Raw genomic sequence first — 24,545 nt, 5'->3', positions numbered from 1 at the left:
GAATGGCAGCTGTATTGTGCTTCACAGCAATCGACTTTATGACGACCAAGATTCACTTTAGAAAATATGCATCAAAATGGCAATAGAAATTTCTCAAACAGCTCCTGCAGCATAATCCACTTCCCTACTGTTGATTCCTATGCTGAGGATGTTCCAAATAACTGTATTTTTGCCAATAAATCAACACAATTGTCACTTCCCAGTAATATGACTCAATAGCATGACACGGTAAGCCTATATACCAACTTTTTAGAGCCACCATCTTATAGGGCGATTAACTCAAATAAGAGATTTTTGTGGTGGATAGTCTTTAAAGTGTTAATTTCAAACTAGTCTAGCAGGTATCACAACTATGTTTTAAATGTTTTAAAGGTACTTTTCACTGTATACAGACTATTTGTACAGTGATTGCAGCGTGAAATTTGACAAGCAGATCAGTAATGTTGTTAGAATGTGCTTCTTCCAGCTTTGTCTCCTGGCTAAAGCAGTGGTGTGACAATTCCATTCTTCTGTTTCTTTATAACCTTTTCTGATTTTATTGTTTTCTATGTTCATTCTTTCTATTGTGTGATATGTGTTTTTACTCTTGGTTTCTGATGTTAAGCACTTTGGATACCTGCTGGTTGCTGTAAAGTGCTATGTAAATACATTTTGATTGATTGATTTAATTGCAGCCATCAATTTGCACTGTATACCCAAATGACCCATTAGTGTTGTGCAATCCATTACATACATAACCTGGTGAGCCATTGCTTCCTAGTATCCTGTGAGGGTAAAAGGTATTTTCATTTAAATAAAGGGGTTTGATTAAAGAAATTTATGTTGAAGTATTCTCCCAACTCATAACTGTTAAATTAGTCTGAAAATCTTTTAGACCATATGCCAGCTGTGTTTTTATTTCTCTCTGTCTTTTCTGTCTCTGCAGGTACCATCAGTTCCTGGGTGGTCATATTTATTCTGCCCATCAACAGCGCCCTTAACCCCATCCTTTATACGTTGACCACACGGCCCTTCAAAGAGACCATTCTGCAGGTTTGGGCTAACTACAGGCAAAGAAGGCCTCTGCTCAGCGGTCACCCAGCTCATCATCCATCACTCACCTGGCAGGAAATGTGGCCCCTGCAAGAGAACAGCCATGGCCCCGCCACGGGGCACCCGCTGGAAGCAACAGGCACGATAGTCAAGCTCACCCCTGTGGAAAATACTAATGATGGATATAATGACATTACGACATTCACACATCAACTCCAGAAGCAAAATACAGTGCTGACAGTAACCTCAAAAAAGCAAGCACCCACCACCCACACATACACAAGCAAATGATCTGGGTGTTGAATAGCAGATCAACATGGAGCTGTTTGCAGTTTGATCACAAAGTTACCTCATCTGACTAAATGTAATTCAAATTCATTCATTTCAGCAATTAGAATATACTGTTTAAAGGGACAGACCTTGATCTATTCCCATATTTCTTATTTGTAGTAAAAAAGCATCAGTACTCAATATTATCATTGGAAATTCCACTGTTTGCATGTCTTGCCTGAGCAGCAGCTATCACAGCAGTGGATTAAGTCAAAGTGTGGAAATCCTTTACATGGCAGTACAGCTCCTCTAATAAAGACTACATGATATCTACAAACAGATTTCTATCAATACAGAGCAGAAGCCACGCCCCACCTATGGTTTGGCTTTTGTTTCTCTAGCTTTCATTGCTCAGTTTAATTTCTCACAGAGGGCTTCTTTTCTCATTCTTTCTGAAAGTATTCTGTCCATATTCTGATTGGAATATTAATCTATTAGTTTGGCAAGTAAAATTTGGACAGCTTCTAAAAGAGGTAAAAGACAGAATAATTTGTTTGAAAAACTACCGCTCCCATGTACCATTTGATAGCGCCTCTCTTGCTCAGACTCATTAAATATGTTGTTGTTGAAGGCAAAAAAAGAATAATTCATTGTTGAGTGTATAAGTTCATTTTTTACTTTGGAAACTGTAGTTTGACAACAAGAAAAAAATCAAGATTCACTTACCAGCTTTTTCCGGAGCTTTTTAGGCACATGTTGTGGTCTTTCTCATGGAGTTGAAAAAAAATGTATATTTATATATAATCTACAGTTGTAGATTTTTTTGTAATAAGGACAAGATAAACCATTTCATGGTAGTAAAATTCCAGTAGCTGTAAATCAGCCCATGCTGGTGTGTGGCAGCTTGTGACATTAAAGTGCAATGCGGGTGTACCTATGACACTACTGCAAAGGGATTGTATAAAGACACATTGCAAAACACCACAGCAATGACAACTTATGTTCCAAAGATGTTCCTAAAAATTTAGAACTATAAATTGAATAACTGTAGATTATGTAAACATCAAAAACAGCAACCACAAGATAGGCAGCACACGAGGAAGTAAACAGAGGAACACAATATGCATAGCTCATTATAGCCTATACTGCTCATTGTTTATCTGAATGACAAACTGAAAAGGACCATGACTGGGGTTTTTTGTTTGTTTTTTCCTTTTCAGCAAGTTCATTGTAGTTCTTAATGCATTTCCAGCCCTGAGCAAGGATGTAGTATGGAAAACTCTAAAAACAAATTCTCTTTTTAAAAGGGAATAGCCATCAGGATAAATGTAATTCTCCTAGTATAATCTTGTATTGATAATTATACATGCAACCTGTTTATTTATATTTGGTCTTTAGTCCATAAAAAAGTATTTTCTGTGTTGTCTCTGCCACCAAAAATTATCTTTATTGAAATATTGAATGTAATGTATGAGAAATGTCTGGTATGATTCACAAAGAATGCACTTAATGAGGGCAGCACAGATTTCCCCAGCTGGTCTGGGGGTTGGACTCAACCATCCACTACACCACACACACAAAAAAACACATTTTTTACACTGATCTGTGCAGTGAAGATTTGCACAATGACCATAAACTCTTCTGTGCATATTTTGTTTAATGAACTAATTCCTGTGGAAATTGATCTTTTCAGACACTGTAAATGTATGAATGCTAAAAGAGAGTAAATTAGTTATTAGAATATGTGAATTCATGGTAGCCTACGTGCCATTTGTGTCAACATTACATTCCCATACGTGCTGAAAAGAGTAAGAAGCCAGCAATTTCTTTTAGACATAGTATCTGCAGGCTTCTATTTAATATTAATGGCTAGGCAATTTCAATATTTGTTGTATCGACTTGTGTCCTACTATGATTACTTTCAAGCTAGTTTTTTATTTTTGTTTTTCTTGTGGACAATAAATAGTCCTTGTATCTGCTTGTTGGCTTATTTATTATGTGGTTAATATTGGTCATCTTGTTAATTTGGGCACAGTTTGGATTTTGAAACTGAAGCAAACACTTTCTAAGTAAATGAAGCACTGTGAAACTGTATCTTGATTATTTTTGACTTATTAAGAATAGCAAACAATGGTGGGGAAAGGAATCCGGTCATTTGCGTAAGTTACAGTAGCAATATCCCTATGTAAAAATACTCCATTGTTTCTACATTTAAAATAATAAAAGGTTATCTCCTGCAGCAGTGACATGAAAGTGAAAAATAATTAGCCCAATTAATCCGCCTGTGATTCAGATCCTCTCCAAAGGCCTACTGGGTTCTTCCTTGGCCCATGCTACACCCTTTCACTGAGTTTTATGGAAATTGGACCAGCCTTCCTTCTGTAATCCATACTGACAGAAACAGAACAACTTAAAACATAACCTCCATCCTTCTCATAAGTAATACAAATTGAAGAGATGGCTTTGGAAAAACGTGCAAAACTTTAAAATGTTTGAAATTGAGAGCCCCTACATTTCCACCACTCTGATGTAAAAGAAAGTTGTGTAAAAAACATTGTGTAATTCATAATAATGATAAACTTTCTCAAAAATAATGACTTCATATATTACAATGAATGTACAATCATTTCGAAATACTGAGTGTCGCCTATCTCAATGAAAAACGTTGTCAAAGTGACGACTTGATAGCCTAGCTCAAATAATGGCTTAGCTAGGTTAGCTAGCTAGTAGGCTAGCGTCACTGTGTCCACGGTCGGACACGTATCGTGTGACTTCTTACCTTTCTAACGGTATATGGCCTTAACTTGTTACTTTAGCTTTTACTTTACAAGAGCCAGCTAAAGTACGCTATCACTGGTAAATCCGCCTTGCGCTACCATTGGCCATAACCGGACACCGCTACAGACAGTTAGTTAAAGAATGTCCCATCAATTCTGTCAAAACTACCGGGTCTTACTTCCGACCTTTCCGAAAAAATACCATGCTTCAACAACTCTGAATTATGCAATAGGAGCTCCTTAATGTCCAGTTCAGTAAAAATAGAGGAGGAAATTCCATCGCTCAAGCGTTCTTACGTCTTTTCCCTTTCATATAACGCTACTACATAAAAGACATTTCATTAGTAGATTGTTAGATGGGTATACATCAATACTGTTAACATTTTGGTGATGCTCGGAAATGTGAAATACTGCGAAAAGAACAGAAAGTCCGTCCGCCTGAAAGTGTCCGGATATGGCCAATAGCAGCGAGTGGTGTCCGAACGTGGACACAGTCTAACAAAAATTAAACTTTCTCGAAATATACTAAGTCATTATTTTGAGACACTATATTTTGACACAATAACTTAATATTTGAGAGGGGTTGTCATTATTTGGAGACTATAAATCATTATTTGAGATTCTATTATTTTGAAATACTAAGGCATTATTTTGAGATACTAATACATAACCCTGACCTAGCAAGACACGTCCAGTCCACACCTTATACATCCATTGTTCAAACTCTTTCCGTAAGGAAACAACCGGCGTACAGTGGTCTGGGATTACTTAATGCATTGTCTGTCGTGTACCGACAACATCACCAGCTAGGATGTACCATAACTGAGACAGAGTGAAATGTAGCTAGAGAGCTGGCTACATTGGCGCAGTTACCACTCCGCGCAGCAGCGCAGCTTTGGACGCTCTTGAATGTGTGTGTTATGAGACGCATTTTGTAAGGTAGCTAGCTAGCTATCCGGATTTGACATTTGTTTGCTAAGGGGGGGGTTACACAAACTGTTCACTGACAGCGAAGTGAGGACACCACACCGCAACTTCACTTCGGTTGGTTTGAAAAGAAATCCCGCTGGGGCTGACACATAATGTTTCCAGCCAGCAGATATTCAAGTAAAGGTACGTCAGTTTATGGCTTGTTAACTAGCACATTGCGAGCATGCTGTTATACAGGCAGATTTGTCAAATGTCGCCAACGTTGCACAGTGTATACAACGTTACTAACCACAGCCTGTTAGGGAATATGTGTTTTTTGTGCAACACTTTGTTTTTAGGCTTTCTACAAATACTAGCCTTATCAGTAGCCAAACAGTCCAACATGCTTATGTATGTTAGCATCAAGCTAAAATGTAGGTCAAAGTTGAACTAACATAACGTTAGGTCACTTGAATAGTGTCCTTGCCCTGAGTTATACATCCAATGGCTTTTCAGAAATACACTGGTGTTATAAGCAATATTTTATCGTATTGTCATTGAATGTGTTAGATGCTGTTTATCAGTCTCAGTTTTGGACTTTGAAGTCAACTTAGCTGTGTTTACACATATAACTCTGCTAGCTAGCATGGTGCAGCTAACGTTAAAGCAATTTTGACAGTTGCTGCTTTTCATTTCCACTACATTAGCTAACGTTAACAGTATCTAGATCGTTTTCTTGGTTTTTAGATGTTGTGTTTTAAGAAGCCCCTTGATATAGCTAGAATGCCACCTGCTTAAGCCTGTGATATGCCTTGTATTAGTTTTTTCCTTTAAATGTATGCCATTTGTGGTTCATCATTTGCAAACTAGATCAGGCTCAACCAAACCAGTGAGTACAATAGTCAACAGCCACATTCCCACCAATTGTCTTAAATGGGAACTGTTTTCTCTCTTGCAGCGCACGGGTGTATCAGGGCATTGAAGACTGTACAGACAGAGCATGCTGCCCCTCAGCTGTACACAACATTACATAGGAGGAAATGCTCTTCAGTGTCAACACCCCGCATCACAACACACTACACTATCCATTCTCGAGATAAAGATCCAAGATGGGAAGGTAAGACACTGTACTATCTAAAGTTACTTCAAAGTTAGAATTATGTTATTACGTTATGATCTAGGCTGTAAAACTACTGGCACCCTTGAGAGGATTAAGGGTTTTGTAGCTTGATCTGTGCTGTGTCATGTCAGTAACAACATAGTCTATAAATAACCATCTTTACCGCAATCTAGTGTCCCTGTCAGGAGTCTAATTCTGTTTTTTTGTCCATATGTGAAATATGATGTTTGCATTGATTAAAAGTATCTGTCTTCATATAATTGTGTGATTCATTAGCCAAGTTTATGCTTGTATGTACAGGAATGTTACTTCTACTTTTGTTTTAGTTTTTCCTACACTCAAAAAGCTTACAGTGCACTTTTATCTTATGATATGCCTGCAACAAAATAATTCCAACTAGTTAGACGTGCTTGAAAACTGCAATTATTAAGAAAATATAGCATGCATTACGCTTTTCCTTTTACTATACTATGTTTGAACTGTGGCCTATAGTGTTTTGTAAATCCAGAGAAAGAGAAATGTTAGTTGATTTGCAGTGACTGGAAGGTTTGACAGAAGTGATCCAAGCTAAACCCATGAGCATGAACTAAAGTTTTAGTTTTTTCCCCAGAATGTGTTTCACATTGTGAAGAATCTTTGTGAATAATCCCACAAATGTATTACCTTTGCTCATTGAATTTCACTTTGGTACCACATAGTTTGTCATTATTTTGGTAGCTTGGTTGGCTTCCCTGCTAATAGAACCCGACCTAATCCTGCCAGTTTTAGTGCTTTGCTGGGTGTGCGTCACAGGGCTGCATCTATCATTTCAAAAATATTGCCAACAAAATCAGAATGCAGTGCCTTCCTCATTCTCAATATTTCTTTCTCATGGGCCTTTCCCAGGGATCGAAATGGAAAGGTTTGCCGATGAGGCAGATGTGGTGATAGTTGGTGGAGGCCCTGCCGGTCTTTCCGCAGCCATTCGTCTGAAGCAGCTAGCCAACGAACATGAGAAGGAGCTGCGAGTGTGCCTTGTGGAGAAGGCCTCTCAGATTGGAGCACACACCCTGTCAGGGGCCTGTCTGGAGCCGTCTGCCCTCAGCGAGCTCTTTCCTGACTGGAAGGAACGAGGAGTAAGTGTCTTATTCAACAGTTCTCTCTTTCTGAGTTTTGTGTATAGATTATAGCATATAGCATAAGGGATGGTTACATCAGGTATTCCTTGTGTATGTTAGGTAATATATTACGTGACTGTTTGTAAACAATGGTTTATCTAACATTGTTACATATACTGTACACAGGAATACAGTCAAGATTAGTCATCAACATTTACATGCACCTACAGTAAACTGGCTATATGTATGAAGGAATATGCATGTACAGTATTTATACACCCAAATCCCTATTAAGTCAAAGTTGTTCACATTGTTCTTTTACCTCAGGCACCCATGAACACTCCAGTGACTGAAGATGTCTTCAACATTTTAACGGAGAAACACAGAATCCCTGTCCCCATTTTGCCAGGTAAAAACCTGTTTCATTCGTTTTGAATAATAATGGTGACCACTGGTATGATAAGTGATTGAACACATTCTGCCCCACATAGAGCGTATGTTATGATATCAGAGATCAGAAGGACATGTGTAAATATTATTTATTTACCACTGGGAGAAAAGAGGCTTCAAACAGGTAAAACCAGCAAGAAAGGATGAATCTGCATACATATGTTGGTGTGTAGAGGAGAGTTTCCACTTGAACAAAATTGGTGCCGGCCATGTGAGCTGTAAGGTCAAATGGGAATAGATATGCAGGCTATATATAAATAATACTACCATCAAGGGATGAAGATTGTTACTAATTAATTCCACCGTCATTCTGACTGGAGACGATTAGAAATTTCAGTCCTCGTCATTTTTTTCTTGTCAGTGACTGGTAACTACTGAACATTGGAAACTCAGAGCAAACATATTGTATTCCTAAGAAAATTACAATAAAGCAATGCATAATTCTTCAAAGGCTATGTCTGAATATAACCACAAAGGTTGCCACACCACTGAAGTTTTAAACCAAGCAAACTTGCTATTGAGGAAATTGCCAAAAAAATGGGGGAAAATGACCGCTTAGTATCATTTGTGGATTTGTACTGAGGTTTTTCTTGTTGTCTGTAGGTCTGCCCATGAGGAACCATGGTAACTACATTGTTAGGCTGGGGAACTTTGTGCGCTGGCTGGGCGAGCAGGCCGAGGAGCTCGGAGTGGAGCTGTACCCTGGTTATGCCGCAGCTGAGGTGAGACCTCCTTTAAATTTCCTTGATGTACTGTATGACAATTTGCATGCAATACAAATAGCTTAAACACTTTTTGCCTGTGTCTTTTCCTTTTTGTCTTTCTCAAAATGCACTGTAGTTAGATAGGTTGACTATGGTTATGTAGATTATATGTCCATGAGACACAGTATCTTGGCCACCCATGGTCGGATTTTTACAAAGCCCGGCGAGATCACTTTTTAGGTGTTTTGCTGTTGTTGTTTTTTAGAATTGTACCGTTTAAAACCTTTAAAAGACCATCTACTATAAGTTTGATGATTCATGGAAGAATGATGGGAAGTTGCTTTAAACTCTTAATTTACTTTGGTCAGTTTCTGCAGTTTGCAGTCAAACAGTAAACTTTCCCAGATTGTTTTTTTTTTTTACAATCATATAACTACTTTCTATTCCATTTTCATTCTGAGCCAAAAAAAAGTAATTTCCAGACACACATGCATTTTATTTTTATTTTTTTAATCTTCTAATCAATTTCATTATTATTGGCCGATTATAACCTTTATCAATGGACATGTCAATTGTTTGTGTAATTGTGCAACATTTATATAATCCAGGAATCCATGCCTCCTTTTACATGTTTACAGCTAGTGTTAACCTTTATCTGTATTACATCTGTCAAGGTTTTGTTTCATGAAGATGGAAGTGTAAAAGGAATTGCCACCAATGATGTAGGCATCGCCAAAGACGGCTCACCAAAGGTATTGTGCAGTAAAACATTTATTTTATAATACTGTCTAGCCATAGTCCCTTTGTCAGGTCTTCATTGTTCAATGAAGTACACAAATATAGGCTACTCTTTACATCTAAACATGACTTGCCTGCACACATCAGGCCCTGTTGAAAGGATATTAAGGAAACAAACCAACAAGAACACCTGTTTTGACCTATAAAGCATACAAATTCTGGAGTTTGTATGTCTCGCCAATGAAAGAATGAAATTGTTTCTCAAAGTACCCCGTCTTTTGAACAAAATCGATTATTTGATGATTTAAGAAAATGTTGTGTATTATACAGTAAGTTGTAATATGTAAAATATGGAGGAGATATTTATTCATAATTTAAATTGATAGACCAAAGAGAAAATTAAGAGATCAAATTAAAAATATTATTATTAACGATGCACCGATTCCAGATTTGTTTGGGTTTGCCCGAATACCACAGGCTCTTTTCACATTGTATCTCCAGATTAGTGCCAATTTTGTTTTGCAAATTTTTGCTAACCAGTGTATGATGAAGGCATGTTGGGTGTGTGAAATTAGAACGTATACGTTAGCTAACGAGCAGCAGCCAGCTGTTCGGTCGCCCTGCTCCCACCGAGAGAACGGCTGACAGCCGGGAGAGGCACTGACTGGTTAACACCGGGTTTTAGGTGTGACTGTTTATCCTTTGCTGTACCTGAAGTTGCTGCATTTTGGCTGCTGTCTGTAGATTCCTGCACGCACAACTCATATTCTTTCAGAGGTTTCAGACGCAGATGTTTTAAGGGACAAATCGGCATTGCAAATTGAACATGTAAATCGACTTGAATCGCCTTCTTTTGACTGAAAGTACGGCCAAACATCACTGTTTCTGCTGACGAGTTCCATTTTCACTTTCTCACAACCTACTGCATTGAAGGGTCCACCTACGTCAACACCTTCCTCTAATCAACGGCGGCTTCATTACGTAGACCAGCGTAGTAGGCCTAGTCCAAGCATAGGGTTCAGTTCGGTGGACAAAAATTCTAAGGTTCGGCATAAACCAAACCCTGTCAAAAAGCCCAATATTTGACCAAGTCTGAAGTTATAATCCTATATATTCAGTGCATCCCTAAATGTTATTTTGTTATGCTATTAGGAAAAAATCATGCCATAATTCAATTTAAAAAAAAAAGAAAAAGGAAACTGAAAAAGCAAAGTTGAAATGGAAAATGATATTTGACAATGTAAAATGCAAAGCTTAAATATAAAGGCTAAAACTGAAATCTTAAATCGAAAGATGTCATTAAAAATTGCAATGGAAATAAGAAACTGGGAAGAAAGGGAAACATGAAATATGAAACTCAAAATGTGAAATGGAAATACTTAAATTAAAACTTCAGATAGAAATAAATGATTTTAGTTTAGCCTTTTCACTTTATAATTGTCAATGAATTTACATTTGGCAATCTCCCTTTGCCATTTTAAGATTCACGTTTTAGATTTAGATTTTCCTTTCAATTTAGCCTTTCAGAAGCGTATGTAAATAAGGAGGCGTGGCCAGCGGCTGGTGGGAGGTTCTGAAACGGAACAGGTGCAGAGGCACCTTAGGGACAGCAGGGGGAGCTGACTAGTGGACAGCACACTGTCTGCAACCTGAAAACGGCGTCAACAGTCAGAGCAAGTAGAGGGAGCCCGGCTGTATGCAGGACTGTTATTTATAAGGCAATGGCTTCAACTTGATGATCAAAGTGTTCTTACATGTCTGCTCATGTGGCCACACACACAAAATCACCAGGACTAAAAAGGAACATTAACAACTCCACCTCAGCTCCCCATCAGACTGACGGCAAGAAAGCAGCAGACCATACAGCAGGTAAGAGCCTTTTGTGACTACTTAACGTTGTATTAGCTGTTATGTGTTGGCATGCATGACTAGTTAAATTGATGCCATGGTAACTTGCAGACATGTCAAGTCAGCGTCCTGCAATTGGCTGGGGCCTACCAGGAGATGCTTGCTAACAGTTAGTCCAGCTGATTGGGCTAACGTAACTTAACCTGCATCTGATTCAGTTCTGTTTCATGGCAGGGTGTTATGATTACCTGTTTGGCTTCCATCATTGTTTGCTTGATGCTAGCATTATATCTGCTCCTATTGAGATATATATGTGTATATATATATATATATATATATATATATATATCTCCGTTTAAGACACAGACATTACCCAAAATACTCTAGTCCAAAAGGTGCTAGGCCTGATATAATGCAGGGTGAGACTGTTGAAGCAGTGCAGTGGATGAGGTTAAGACAGTTTTTCTGTTGCACTGACTTCTCTGTCCTCTCTGCAGGAAGATGTTTCACCTGAACATCACAGTGAAGGAGCACTTGGTGTCACAGCTTTGGATCAGCAGTCTGCTGCAGAGCTCCCACAAGTGCTACTGGGTCACATCCCAAGCTAGACTTGGATAAACAGCTGATTCTGTAACCACTTGCTCAGTGGACACCAGTAGACTCAGGACTTTTACTCCCTATTTGACATATTGCCACTTTATTAATGTCTTGTATTTTATTTTAGCTTGTACGTTTTTTATTTTGCTTGTTATATATGTCTATTTCCTACTACTGTACATATCTGTAATTGCTGCCATGACAGCTGAATTTATCCTGTAGGGGAGCAATTAAGTCAAATTTATCTTATTTGGCCACCAACTGTAACTATTATAATTCAGTTATAATTGATACAGATTATGTAGTGAAACATTTGTTCTGTGAAAGAATCGGAATTTGTTGCAACAGCAAAACTGATTTGTATTTGTATTTCAGTAAAAGTGAAAAAAGGATTAACGATACAGTTTTGTTTCTTTCATTTATATTATATGTTGAATTATATATATATATATGAATTATATGTTGAAATAAGTGTTCTTTATTAAATTATTGTTACAATGAAAGGTTCCCACATGTCTTGAAATCTGGTCTCCCAGACAACGGTCGTCTTTGTTAACCACTTAACCAAACCCTGCTTCAGCTCCAGCATGACGCAAAGATCTTTAGTGATGTAACCTAAGAGTGCTGGACTTTGATCTTTTATTCCACGGGACAAATTTACCTTTCATCCAAGATAATGTATTATTTTCCTCTTTTTGAAAAGCACAGTATAATATGGGATGTAACAGTATAGTTATAAAATGAAAATTGCAGATCCACAGTAACTATAAGCAACAATACTGTGGAAGTTGTGGAAATGAGACGAGCAGCTTCTTTCTGACTGTTCTTCATGCTACACCTCTATGTAGTGAGCAGCATGGCACTGATACAATTTCAAAGCAACGCTCCTTTTTAGTCCTGGTGATTTTGTGTGTGAGGTCACACGAGCAGACGTGTAAGAACACTTTGACCATCAAGTTGAAGCCATTGCCTTATAAATAACAGTCCTGCATACAGCCCGGCTCCCTCAACTTGCTCTGTTGTCGTGGTTTTCAGGTTGCAGACAGTGTGCTGCCCAGCAGTCAGCTCCCCCTGCTGTCCCTAAGGTGCCTCTGCACCCGTTCTGTTTCAGACCCTCCCACCAGCCTTTAAGCCGTGCCTCCTCATTTACGTGCACCTTTTGAAACGCTAAATCAAAATGGAAAAACGTGAATCTTAAAAATGTCAAAGGCCAAATGTAAAATTCAATAGATAAATTTGTAAAGTGCAAACGTTAAAATAAAAATGGTTTGATGTTTTCCTTTAAGTAATCCCATTTCCCATTTCTCATATTCATTGTGATTTTCAATGACATCTTTCCATTTAAGATTTTAGTTTGAGCATTTCGTATTTAATCTTTGTATTTTAAATTAGATTTTTTACTTTTCACTTTACATTTTCAGATTAGCATTTTACATTTCAACTTTGCTTTTTCAGTTTCCTTTTTCTTTTTTAATTTGAATCCTGGCATGATTATTTCTAGTTGTGTAGTGAAATAATATTTTTAATCTGATCTCTTTTTGTTTTCACTTTGCACCTTCATTTTGAATTATGAATAAATACGTCCTCCATAGTAACATACATACATGTTTATTGTGGCATATAATATTTATAATGAAGGGGTTTCTCCTTTGGGTCCCTGTCTTTTTTTAGAGTAAATATTTTAAAGTAATGATAATTTTTAAGGCTTGTATGGGGATGGCTCTAAAATAATATAACCGAACTTTGTACCCCATACAAGTCTAGACGTGACGAAAGATCCTCTGGTAGGTCTCTCTTGGTTCCCTGGTCAAACCTGAACACTGAAGGTGATCGGGACTTTTCTTCTCAGGCCCCTCCGTTGTGGAATGACTTGACGGAGGACATCAGGAAAGCTAGCACACTGTCTTCTGTTAAAGGTCCAGTGTGTAATGTTTTTAGTTGTTCATTTTTTTCATATTTACCACCACCATCAATTACAAGTATTCCTACTGGCTTGAAATTTTGCATTTAATAAGAACTGGGGTAGACGCTCCATATTTTTGCGCCATCTTGAAATACGTTAGCTGGTAAGGGACATACAGGACATACTGCGCCGCCTTTTGCATTTTCGCTGTCACGTGATAAACTCACCAAATTGTTAGATAAAATTTTGCAATTAATAAAAATTAAACAAACTGACCTGGTCGCTGGAGGTCAAGCTGGGTGAAGACGTGGATGACATCTTGACTTTTTGAAGCATGAAGGCTACCAGAGCTGTAATACATTCTTTGAACTGCGCGGTGCAAGAGAGTTGATCCAATATATGATCTCAGCGTTAGATGGGAGAAATTCCCACACGTTGGACCTTTAAGTCTCTTTTTAAAAACTCAGTATTTTAGACTTGCTTTTTATTGATCTTTCATTTTGTCTTAATTTAAAAAAAAAAAAAAAAAAAACGTGTACCTTGTTTTTGAAAAGTGCTTTATCAATAAAGGTCTTATTTAGAAGGTAGGATTTTCTGATTTTTTACAGGCAGTGTTTTTCCTTTTTGTCTGATTATACCAAATGTTTTCCTCCACATAAAAAGTGATTAAGTGATTGTTACCCCACTAACTTAACTATTACTACTACTGTTCTTCACTTGCTTCAGGATGTCTTTGAGAGAGGAATGGAGCTCCATGCTAAAGTCACGTTGTTTGGAGAGGGTTGTCATGGCCACTTGGCCAAGCAGCTATACAAGCAATTCAACCTGCGTGAGAACTGTGAACCCCAGACCTACGCCATTGGCCTGAAAGAGGTAAATACGATGTACCGCACAAATACATATTTGGTTTCTTCTTAATCTTGTTTGACTGATCATTCCTAATGAGCAAAGTCCATTCTGCGGAGAGTGCAGTAAAGTATGAATTGATAGATTTAAAGAAATCCTCTGCTTGTTGATAACTCCTATCCCCTCTGTTTTTTAGGTATGGATGATTGATGAGAAGAAGTGGAGACCAGGCAGAGTGGAGCATACTGTGGGCTGGCCCCTGAACAGACACACATATGGAGGATCCTTCCTGTATCACCTGAATGAAGGAGAGCCTCTAGTTGCCTTGGGCTTTGTGGTGAGTGGCTTTGTACACATACTGACAATGAAATAAACGTGACTGCAGGATGTCATGCAAGCAGTAGATAATAACAGCTTGAGCTTCTGAGTAAATAGGCTAGCCGTGTCCAATTATTGATCCTGCTGAGGAAAATAAATAACACTTTAAATGAATTTGTTTCTGAATTAGTCTACTCGCAACACTCCGTAATAACAAAGTAAAAGCATGACTTTTATTTTATTTGTAAATTAATTAAAGAAAAAGACATTTTATGCACATACGTTCAGTAGAACCACTGACAGTGATTTAAATCTGTTCACTTCATGGCCGGGTTAGCTCAGTTGGTAGACCAGGCGCACATATATAGACGTAGCGGCCGTGGGTTTGACTCCAACCCGCCGCACTTTGCTGCTTGTCATTCCCCCTCTCTCCCCTTTTATGTCTTAATATGTCCTGTGAAAATAAAGGCCTAAAAATGCCCCACACAAAAAAAAATCTGTTCACTTTGCTATTTTGCACACGTGGACTGAGACCGAGTTTTTTGCAGATTCTCTTTAGCTCTGTCAGACTGGTTTTGTTAAAAAAAACTTAGCACTCAGCTATGTTTTAGTATCCTCACCAGTCTCCCAGTCCCAGCTATTAAAAATCTTCCCATACTTCCTCAGATTTATAACTCATCGCAAGGTAATCCCAAGCCCAGTTTAGACCAAAGATTCGCAACAAGATGAACCCGATTCAAACCGTTGCAGCGGTCTAAACTGGCCCGTCTCGGCTCGACTCAAGCCTGCTGATGGCGTCGCCTGCGACTCAGCTGGTCAAGATGCCAGAGGCTGATTTTTAGGATGTAAGGGATGTCACCTGTTTCAACAGCCAATAGCAAAGCCAGCTTGTTAAGTCTGCTACAAACTATAGTAAAAAAAAATCCATTATCCTTTTTTCTGTGTTGCAAACGAGTAGTCGAAATGGCAGAATTTTAGATTGAGCCTCAACGACCTCCCACAAGTACAATGCTGTTATATGGTCGAGGGAGCTAGTCAGAATGTCCCCAGGACAACATGAGGGCTAGAAATACAGTTTCGTCACATTGGTGTAAACTGGCAGGTTTCAGAATGTTGCAGACCGGCTCGTTACAAGTAGTAAGTTTCAATTCGTCTCGTCTCAAGTCTAAACGGGGCTTAAGAGGACGACAGAGATCCTCGACCTGGTTTTGGTTTACCTGTGACACGCACTTTCAACTTTGGTAACTATATGAAGACAGGTTAATGCCTCTCTGAAATAGGATAATACCTGTAATTTTAATTTTCTTTAGGTGACCTTCTAACTAGACACAACAAAGATGAAGAAAGCTTGATTTGTATTGATAATTCTAAAAGTCCAAAGCTTGTCTAGATTGATGACAAAAACAAATTTGATTTTAATTGTTTTGTAATCCAAATTAGCTTCAGAAATCACTCAATCTTTTCCTACTTTACATTTGTCTACTATGTTTATTATACCTGTTTTGCAAAATGACTTTTTAAACTGGCCTTTTTCCCCTACTCCAGGTTGGTCTAGACTACACAAACCCTTACCTGAGCCCCTTTAGGGAGTTCCAGCGCTGGAAACATCATCCCTCTGTAGCTCCCACACTGGAGGGAGGCAACAGAATTGCATATGGAGCCAGGGCATTGAACGAGGGAGGAGTACAGGTATATAAGTCACGTTACACATTTTCATTAAACATGCCTGTCGTTAACTTGCTTGAACCCTAAAACTGACCTAATCTAAATGTCAAAAGACTGAGTGAGAGTGCAGCTACGCCACTAAAGGAAGCTCAACATTCCTTTGCAGTTTATATTTGTGAATACAGGGAAGACTGTTATGCATGACTCCATTAAACTAGCCAGTTTCTCTACAGGGCTTACTTTCATATTTAATTAAAGCCATCAGCAGATTCTATATTTAGAATCTCATTCACGCAGCAAACAAATCAATGTTGTTCCAGCAGAATGACAGACAGAAACAAACTACTAATTAAATCAAATTCTTGACATGTTTTCACTGCTACTGATACATTACTGTATTTAGTCTTATTTGTTGTATTGTTTGAATGTGTCTGTGAGGCTTTGTAAGTTGTTAGTGTGATTTCTGTAATCTGTGTTGGTTTCTGGTGTGTCCTCAGTCAGCCTCATTTTTTTTAATAGTGAAAGTTTTTAGGCAAGGATAAAAAACGTCCTTTGATCTCTCGGTCAGATAACCAATGTAACTCTTGCTGGGCAAAGATTTTAGATTAGATTTCCAATATTAAATTAAAACATTAGGGTTATTTCAGTATAATCAGATGCTGTTATACTGAAAGACACATCTTTGTTTGAGTAGTTTGATTTTAACTGATAAAAAGGAGATCCAGTTGCTGACTGGAAACAGGTTTGAGGGATTATATATCCCACCAGGTACTGGGAACACCTTGGGAACGTCCAGGGTGACCTGATGGCTCATTTAGGTCTCCTTAATCCTGAGCCATTGAAATGTAATCCAAGAACAATGTTTTTATTTAAAGACCTTAAGATACATAATATGATTTCACATGTGATTATTTCTTTGTGGCTAGTCCATATCTTCCAAGTTCCACTTCCGGGATTGCTATGTTGCCACTGAGAATTCTGCCTGATTTTACACTTTTTGGCCAGATGTCCATTTCGCTTTCTTGGTGTTGGAATTTTAAACTCTGGTTGATTCATGAGGATTATGGTTAACTGCCCCTAAAATCTCTGCAGGGTCAATCCAGACAGCTAATTAGATTATCTGTCCACTCTAAGTTTTTTTGTTGCACAACTAAAAACAAGCTTTGAACGTACACGCTCCACCAAAACAAGTTCCTTCCCAAGTCTATTTTGCAGCGGCAACGTGGCTCTGCCCGGTGCTTAGCGGCCCCGATGATGACTTTGATTGGTTTAAAGAAATGCCGATAAACCAGAACAGGTTTGTCTCCAAACCCGGAATGTTGTGTGGACCAGCCAGACCCTCCTCCGCAGCGCTGTGGAAGACGGTCTGGCAAAGCGAGACTACTTTATGCCTGATAACATCCAGTAGAATTATTGACATGCAGTACTGATTATTAATTTAAAAAAAAAAAATGAACATGAATTCTCTCCTCCCTTTCTCCCCAGTCTATACCGAAGCTGACTTTCCCTGGAGGGCTACTGATAGGCTGCAGCCCCGGCTTCATGAACGTCCCAAAGATCAAAGGCACCCACACAGCCATGAAGAGTGGCATGCTGGCGGCTGAGGCCATTTTCCCTAAAGTCACCGCAGAGAGCCTGGATTCAGAGACAACAGGTGCAGCAGTCATAATAGCATCACCAGGTGTAGAGAAAGTGACGTCCTCACGGGGACAATGGCATTTACTCTAGTTACATAATCACAAACACAAGGCTAGGTGCAATGTCCGCTATATGACATTTGTCAGCTATAAAAGGTCAGGCAATAAACTCTTTAATATCAGCTTTTATAGCAAACGGAGGATTTAACAGAGATCCAAAGGGGACAAATTCTTGCAAGTATATCAATCAAAAAAACCTGCAGTGTCAATAAAAATGTCAGTAAGGCACATTCTCAAGAAATATCATCTTTGTAGCACTGCGGTAACTTATTTTGCTCAAAGAAAACAAAAAAGAATGGACTTTTTATAATACAAATTGTATGTAGTCAGGAAAACAAAAAACTCACAAATATTCAAAGAGTTAATTCACCCAAATGACTTCATTACTCCTAGTAGTATTGTGCGCAGATAATTTGGGTTTTATGTGCCAAAGTTTTAAATGTGAAAACTCCAATTAGACTGAGTTGTTTTTATAGGGATCCAATGGGAAAGATGAAACCTCCATATTCATGGAAATGGGTTGTCATTCTTTCAAGTCTTGTCAAGTCTTGGTGCTATAATTGTGCTGACATTTAACATGATAAAAAGCAGAGCAGAACTTCAATTAAAACATTTTAATCTTTGCAGGACTCCATGTACCTGAGTACGCGGAGGCTTTAAAGAACTCGTGGGTCTGGAAAGAGCTGCATTCAGTGAGAAACATCCGGCCGTCCTTCCACAATTACTTTGGCCTGTACGGTGGCATGATCTACACTGGAGTTTTCTACTGGATCTTCAGAGGAAAAGAGCCGTGGACACTCAAACACGCTGGTGAGTATCATTGTACAGCTTGGTGTTAACTGTTGTTTAGAGTTGAATGCATTTAGTGGATCTCTTTTGCTCACTCTGCTGGTGTAGCCTAAGTTAGACAAAAAAAGGTGAATCGTTTGTTACTAGAAAGTTCATGTGCTGATAATTACTATAATGAAAAGAAATACGCAGTAATAATCAGTGTATTGACCTCAGCTATATGTTTAATGAATTGTGCTTCTTTTAGTGTGGTTTAGTTGTGCTGCTGCAGATCAGCAGCAAAACACAATGATCTTATCTCAGTAGAAAAACATAATCGTCTGTGCTCGATCTGTCTCAGGCCTTGATGCCAACCAGCTGAAACCGGCTAAAGAGTGTACACCTATTGAATACCCCAAGCCTGATGGCAAGATAAGCTTTGACCTGCTCTCCTCTGTGGCCCTGAGTGGCACCAACCACGAGGGGGACCAGCCCCCCCACCTGACCCTAAAGAATGACAGCGTCCCGGTAGAAAGTAACCTGGCCATATACGACGGGCCCGAGCAACGTTTCTGCCCTGCAGGTAAGCCACCATGGCCTCTGAAGAGCAACCCCACACAATCTATTACAGTGCAGTTAAAAGACAATATTTTCCTCAAACTAAACTGAGAAATTAAATTCAGAATAGAATACCTTTTATTTCCATTGCACCTTGTTCAATGGAGTTTTGGAATGTTTGCATGATCAGGGACTTCAATTCAAATTCCTATCTCAGCTAAATCCAAAACCGTGTTGAACCATATGTGAACCTGCTGGGTTTTAATGAGAAAATGTGTTATGCTCATGTCCATTCTTCTACAAATGGCAGCTTCATTTTCAGCAGAGTCTAATTGTTCGGAGAGATATTGAATATCATTTTTACAGTTCAGAAAAACTATTGCAATACATTACTTTTGTTCTAAAGGTAATGAACTGGAACATCTGCTAATTCAAGTTCTAAAAAAAAAAAAAAAGTGTTGTAGAAATGAGTTGCAATAATGTAAATCCTTCAGAGACCATGTGTTTTAACACACCTGGCTTTCTTTTGAATTCTGAGGGAACCTAGTGATGTGTGGTCAGACGTTCCTAACGTGAACAAATGCAGCTGTTTGACAAAAAGCAGGGGAGATTGGATAAAGCAGGACAACAGTAACTTCAGAATGGCAGTGCATGCTGCAGCTTTGGGTTAGGAAGGTTAATCATTTTTTTAATAATTAGTTGGGGGCTCAGCTTTGTTGGCTGGAATTAATCCATTTTTTCCCCAGAAATTTGTAAATGGTGTATTGTAAGTGGCAAACGCAGTATGCAAAGGTGACCGCTGACCTGTTATATTATCTAAACTTTGGAATGTATAACTTTCCCTTTAAAGCCTAAAGGATAGGTTCACTGTTTTTTAACCCTGACCTTATATAAGTCATTCAGAGTCACATATAGTACGTCTCCAACAGACTAATCTGTGTAATAGGCAGAGGACATTAAGCCGCATAAACACTGTAGTATATTTCAAAGCTTTAATGGTTTTAATTACTTCTGTACACATATTTAATATGTCCACAAGAACCTGTAGATCCTGTTACCTGTACTAATTGACTATCTTTTTATAGATCCTATAAATGTCTTCTTCACTTAATGATCTTTTATCCCAAAGCCATTGTGGAAAAAAATATCGCAATCGTCACTTTTTTCCAATATCGTGCAGGCCTACTTGAGACCTCCTTGAGCAGTCTTAAATAAATGGGAGAGTAAGAGTGATTCTTAGCTTTAAAAAAATGTGATAACTTGCTTTTATACTTCAGTTTGAAAGTAGGAGTACATTTTATGAATTCTCAGCATTTAAGACTAAAATAGTGCTTTGAAAAGCTTGATAAATACGGGCCCAGGACAGATAGTGGAACACAAAATTAATAGAACTATTTCACATACAACTAGTTTACTTTTTTTTTTATCTCTATCAACCCTCCCAGGTGTGTACGAGTACGTTCCCCTGGAAACTGGAGATGGGATGAGATTGCAGATAAACGCTCAGAACTGTGTCCACTGTAAGACCTGTGATATCAAGGACCCAAGCCAAAATATCAACTGGGTTGTGCCTGAAGGCGGCGGAGGACCAGCCTACAATGGAATGTGAACTTTTTAAACCTAGAAAGATAACTGTAAATTATCATTTGGGTTTGCAGTACTTACCACCGATGGCAAATGTGCCTAAGTATACAACAAAAAATAACTAAAGCTGTTTTAAAAAAAAAAAGTTAGACATGAATAACTTAACTTATAGTGGAATATCAACTTTAAAATGTGGCAAATACAAGACCATATATGTAACAAGTCACATTTTGCCTCACTGCCATTTTGGGCATTTAAAGTAGTTAAAAAGTGTCTTTTGCGTTTGAACAAAACTTTAATTTACTAGTTAATATATTTTCTTTAAAACCATCTGTAATTGAAGAAGCAAACGGGCTGTTCTCAAATTAAGGTTTATTTTTGCATTTATTCCAGGTATATTAGGACAGCATTTGATCCGTATTGTACATAAAATCATTAGATGATATCACAGTAATGAATAAAGAACTATTTACTGTTATCCCTTTTGTTTTTTTGACCTCTGTAAAAAAAAAAAAAAAAAATAGATGTATGTGTGGCCAAGGGCACGGTATCAAAATCCCTACCATGAAACAATATAAACACACAACTTTGCTGAACTACTTCAAACCCCTAGAACAAGGGCCAGTGTTAACCCAGTTTTCAGAGCAGTGAAGTCCGCCATGCATCAGACTAACACTCAAACTATTAATTACAGTGAAGACACTTGTCAGAATTAAGACAGGCCCAAGCTTACAACAGTTATTCCCTTAAAATACTGACAGTGAGTAATGTGCCGCTTGAAAACATTAAATCATTCTGTGGATTTTCACCTGGTTACAGACTCCTTACGACTGCAGCTTCCCACGTGGAGATGACTTCAAATATTGACAAACGTTACTAACAAACTCATTGCATCATTAGGTGAAATGTTCACGCAAACATTTTGGCATAGATTTTCTTTTCTTTCTCCTTTTCCTCCTGGATTTTGAGATGAACCCTCTTCATCTCATTGCTGATAGCTGTAAAAAAAAAAAAGAAAAAAATGAATTAATCAAATGTAACTACATCTTGAGTTTGAGACTTCAAACATTGTTTTTGATATCCATGTGTCTACTTTGCTACATTGTGTTTTCTTTAAACATTTCCTGCTCCTGAAGGCACAGAGCATGAGGTGCACTGATAAATCTTATCTCCTAGCTAGCAGCCAAAAACTGCTGCTTAAAATATCAAAAGAAGGGCGCCTGGCTAGCTCAGCTGGTAGAGCACGCACCATATAGAGGTTTACTCTTCGTGTCAGCGGCCCTTTTCTGCATGTCATTCTCCTCTTTCATGTCTTCAGCTGTCCTATATAAATAAAGACCTAAACTTCCCCAACAATTATCTTAAAGGTTCTGTTCGGTAAAAAAAAAGATTTGGACAGAAACAAACCATAACAACCTTTTAGGTTTGTTACATCAGATGTCACCCAGCGGGAGCAGGGGGAGTTTTAGCATTACAGCAGTGTTGTTGTCTTTAGCTGGTAAAGTGCTTTTATTGGCTACAAAATCACAGTTTTGGAAGTGAATGTGGCCATCCTCGTCCTATATTCTTTAAACTTCTAGATTAATTTCCACCTTGAGAGGTCTTATATAATGATGTTTTGGTTGCACGCTGCTCATACAGAACAGTTACTCAAGTCCCTAATAAAAAGTTCAATTAGATAAACAAACAGGATGTTCCTGCAGTCCTGGACTATTTTTCTTCATGAGCTTGAATGCTAAGTTTGAATAATACATGTGATTATGCATAAGATGCTTAAGTAAATTATCTAAATATGCAAATGTAGGAGAAGAAGAAACATGCGCAGCATTCTTGGCAGGGATGATGTTCAAGACACATTGCCCACCTTTGTCTTCTGGAGCTATTCCCTGAGCTTTCTTCAGATCAATCTGAAAAATGCAGAAAACAATTTAAGTCAAACTAACCTCAAACTGCTCTAAATACTCTCAGAGTATCTCAGAGATCAATGTGTCTGGATTGGATCTTGTACAAACTAGGACATGTGACAATGAGACAAATAAGCACAGTTATTGTCTGCCAAATGCTTCCATTTGTTTCTACTACATCCAAACTATTGTCCAACAGGCTTTCCTGAGCTGATATAATGCTGTATCAAACTTGATAATCCATACAGACAATAATAATTATGTATATTTTTAACTGTTGTGGTGTATAGTATTACTTTTTTTCTAATTTAAAGTGCAAGGTGCTTGTGTGGATGTTACCATGGCTTTGCTGTTTTCCTTTAACCCCTGCCAGGCCTGGGCCCTCCGGAAAAGTGCCTTAGTATTTGCTTGGTCCAGCTCCAGAGCCTGTAAGACACGACAGAAATACACAGCAGAAATTAAATTCTATCCTACTTGAATCTTTTATTAAAGTTGGCTGAATTAGATATGTAATGTTATCAATTCAACTATAAGCCCAAATGATGAGGTAGGTTGGGTCTCAAGTACAAAATGCATTGTATACTATCAGTAGCTTAAAAATCAATGGTGCTATTTTTGGGAAATTTGCTTTAAGAAATAGTCAAACGCATCCCCGCTAACAGATGTACCTCATTGCAGCTCTCCAGAGCATCCTGCCACAGCTGCATTTTCAGATTACAAGCAGCTGTGTTGAGGAAGCAGCTGAGGGCGGTGGGCTCCAGCTTCTGCTGCGCCGCCTCCTCCAGCAGCTCTCCACTCACCTCCAAGTACCTGCACTTGCAAAAATCACACTCATGGTTAGTGATAGAAAAGGAGCAGTTTGATGCCTATTCACAAACATTGTTGCTTGACTGTAATCTGCCACAAAGTGGTTTCTGTCTTCCAGTTTCTTCTTTTCATATCTTTATTTCTGCAAGTGTGACACTTCTGTCTTTAAATGCATCTTCCTACTGAGAGGCACATTTCATTTAACAAAAATAGCACTGACAACGGGTGTGGTTCGGATTAAAGGAGAATTCCGGTCGATTTTAACACGTAGCTCGGTTGTTTGGAAATTTGGAGTGCCGTCAGTAGCAAGAAAAATAAAAATTGGTGCTGCCTACACCATGTTATCCTCCTGCTAAAGTTAGCACTCAACAGGCTTAAACGGCAAGTTTTAAACTATTTTTAGCCTTTAAACATGTTCAGAATGTCATAAGGGAACACAGTGAATCTGACAGAAAGGCAAAAAAGTTGTGTTAATCCATACCTCGCTTTATTTCCGGTTTTCTGGTGAAGTCACACTATTTGATTGTCAAACTCATACAATCCAATACTCCAAAGTGTATTTTTTCCACAATGACACCACAGTGGAGCCAGGAGAGCTGCAGTTCAAGAGCATAGGTAACAAGCAACAGTGGGCTCTTGAACTTTTGACCTGCTGCAGCCTGCTGGTCCCACTGTGGTGTCAGGTTACAGCCTGTTTCTGATAAAATAAAATAATTTTTGGAATATTGGATTGTATGAGTTAGACAATCAACTAATGTGGACTTCACCGGAAAACAGGAAATAAACAGAGGTGTGGATTAACAAATTTTACGTCTTTCTGTCATATCTACTGCAGTCAGATTCACTGTGTTCCCTCGGTAGGAATCACTGCCCATAGGTAGGCACTTGTCATGACATTTTGAACGTGATTAGAGGCTAAAAACATGTTTAAAACTTGCCCTGTTTAAGCCTGT

At 38.4% G+C, this 24,545-nt stretch overlaps 3 protein-coding genes across 3 annotated transcripts in view; 2 read left to right on the top strand and 1 right to left on the bottom strand.

The window, feature by feature from the left end:
- Positions 1 to 3,281, top strand: part of rxfp1 (relaxin family peptide receptor 1) — a 57,233-nt gene extending 53,952 nt beyond the window's left edge. Inside the window, exon 18 of the mRNA XM_032527689.1 lies at positions 926 to 3,281. Within this exon, the coding sequence (XP_032383580.1) occupies positions 926 to 1,323 (398 nt within the window). The 3' untranslated portion in view covers positions 1,324 to 3,281. The remainder of the gene's footprint in view (positions 1 to 925) is intronic.
- Positions 3,282 to 4,926: 1,645 nt separating this feature from the next.
- On the top strand, positions 4,927 to 21,359 carry etfdh (electron transfer flavoprotein dehydrogenase). The gene is made up of 13 exons (XM_032527690.1): positions 4,927 to 5,192; positions 5,947 to 6,105; positions 6,994 to 7,223; positions 7,533 to 7,614; positions 8,259 to 8,377; positions 9,034 to 9,111; positions 14,172 to 14,318; positions 14,488 to 14,628; positions 16,155 to 16,298; positions 17,760 to 17,928; positions 18,599 to 18,781; positions 19,101 to 19,322; positions 20,743 to 21,359. The coding sequence occupies exons 1-13, from the start codon at positions 5,162 to 5,164 to the stop codon at positions 20,904 to 20,906; spliced, it is 1,869 nt and encodes a 622-aa protein (XP_032383581.1). The 5' UTR covers positions 4,927 to 5,161; the 3' UTR covers positions 20,907 to 21,359.
- Positions 21,237 to 24,545, bottom strand: part of ppid (peptidylprolyl isomerase D) — a 7,806-nt gene continuing 4,497 nt past the window's right edge. Inside the window, exons 7-10 of the mRNA XM_032527691.1 lie at positions 23,454 to 23,595; positions 23,125 to 23,211; positions 22,746 to 22,788; positions 21,237 to 21,879 (exon numbers count right to left, since the gene is read on the bottom strand). Of these exons, the coding sequence (XP_032383582.1) occupies positions 21,791 to 21,879; positions 22,746 to 22,788; positions 23,125 to 23,211; positions 23,454 to 23,595 (361 nt within the window). The 3' untranslated portion in view covers positions 21,237 to 21,790. The remainder of the gene's footprint in view (positions 21,880 to 22,745; positions 22,789 to 23,124; positions 23,212 to 23,453; positions 23,596 to 24,545) is intronic.

The sequence above is a fragment of the Etheostoma spectabile genome, chromosome 10 (genome assembly GCF_008692095.1).
Source record: "Etheostoma spectabile isolate EspeVRDwgs_2016 chromosome 10, UIUC_Espe_1.0, whole genome shotgun sequence".
NCBI lineage: Eukaryota > Metazoa > Chordata > Actinopteri > Perciformes > Percidae > Etheostoma > Etheostoma spectabile.
This window is presented reverse-complemented; position numbering and strand designations above follow the sequence as displayed.

Excerpts from the sequence above, each read along its gene's own strand:
- etfdh (XM_032527690.1), top strand. The coding sequence starts at position 5,162 with ATGTTTCCAGCCAGCAGATATTCAAGTAAAG. Across the intron at positions 5,193-5,946 it reads CAGCAGATATTCAAGTAAAG|CGCACGGGTGTATCAGGGCA; the intron begins GTACGTCAGTTT and ends TCTCTCTTGCAG. Across the intron at positions 6,106-6,993 it reads TAAAGATCCAAGATGGGAAG|GGATCGAAATGGAAAGGTTT; the intron begins GTAAGACACTGT and ends GGCCTTTCCCAG.